Source organism: Triplophysa dalaica, chromosome 8 (genome assembly GCF_015846415.1).
Source record: "Triplophysa dalaica isolate WHDGS20190420 chromosome 8, ASM1584641v1, whole genome shotgun sequence".
In the NCBI taxonomy this organism is placed as follows: Eukaryota; Metazoa; Chordata; class Actinopteri; order Cypriniformes; family Nemacheilidae; genus Triplophysa; species Triplophysa dalaica.
This window is the reverse complement of record NC_079549.1, coordinates 1,037,119-1,038,204: the sequence shown is the minus strand read 5'-3', so window position 1 is coordinate 1,038,204 and position 1,086 is coordinate 1,037,119. Positions and strand designations below refer to the sequence as shown.

Genomic DNA, 1,086 nt, shown 5'->3' with positions numbered 1-1,086 from the left:
TTGAAGTAAGAGAGAGTCACAGTTCTATCTTCATCTTCAGACTCACAAAACCTCTTGACTGAGTAAAGATGAAGAGTACACGCACTATGCTGCTCATCATCCAGCTCTATGGATGACGAGGACATTAAACATTCAACACCTGGGTTGGACTCAACAAGAGACTTGGAATCGGATGTGAACGACAAGTGAAGTTGCAACACGAGTTAGCTGGGATTAAGGACAACCAGACAGTTCTTACAGTACACAAAGACAGTTTGAAAGTGCAAGACTGTGGATGCTTTTAAACAGACACCTTCTTCTGTATGAATGTGTCTGAGATTGTGTTGGTTCATCAGTCTGAGAGCTGGGAGGGAGCTCTAGAATACTGTAGACATCATCATGATGATCTGGCATCTCTGAGCTCAAACAGAAGCATGACTGATGCTCTCAGTAAGATCACAGGAGATCAAACACAATACGTGTGGATTGGTCTGCGCTTTCTAGCAGGTAGATGGTTCTGGATCAGTGGAGATGATCTTATCTTCAAGGTCTGGTCTTCAGATGAACAGCTTCAATGTCCTGCCCAAAACCAACGCTGTGCAGCTCTGGACAAGAACACACAGACCTGGACACCCAGAGACTGTGAGGAGAAGCTCAACTTTCTGTGTTTTGCATAACGAGTAGATAACATGTCGACTGCCTGACAAACTGTAAACACAGTTAAGGTGACTTAATTATGAGAGAAATCAGTTTGACATTTGACGTTGTTGTGTTTTATACTTTTTTAATTCTTGTGGAAGTTGAGATATAATATTATAATAAATGATACTGTATATAATCTTCATTCAAATGTTGATAGTTTATAGCCATTAGAGAAATAATTACTTAATCAAATTTTTTTACTGCTGACAAATTCAGTAGAAAACCCAACGTTTGATGTTTTGATGTTTGCTAAACTATTTCTAAAAGTGCTTCTCTCACAAAGTTGGTTTTATTTACTTTATATGGTTTTAATCTACTTAATTGTATTTGTTTTATACTAAAACATATTAATATACTTCCTCTTTTATGGAGACAAAATAGGGTTATATATGTTTGCAACAGAAA

At 37.5% G+C, this 1,086-nt stretch overlaps 1 protein-coding gene across 1 annotated transcript; it reads left to right on the top strand.

Annotated features, from left to right (window-relative positions):
- The first annotated feature begins 302 nt into the window (after positions 1–302).
- On the top strand, positions 303–656 carry LOC130427522 (dromaiocalcin-1-like). The gene has a single exon (XM_056755047.1). The coding sequence runs from the start codon at positions 303–305 to the stop codon at positions 654–656; it is 354 nt and encodes a 117-aa protein (XP_056611025.1).
- Positions 657–1,086: the final 430 nt, after the last annotated feature.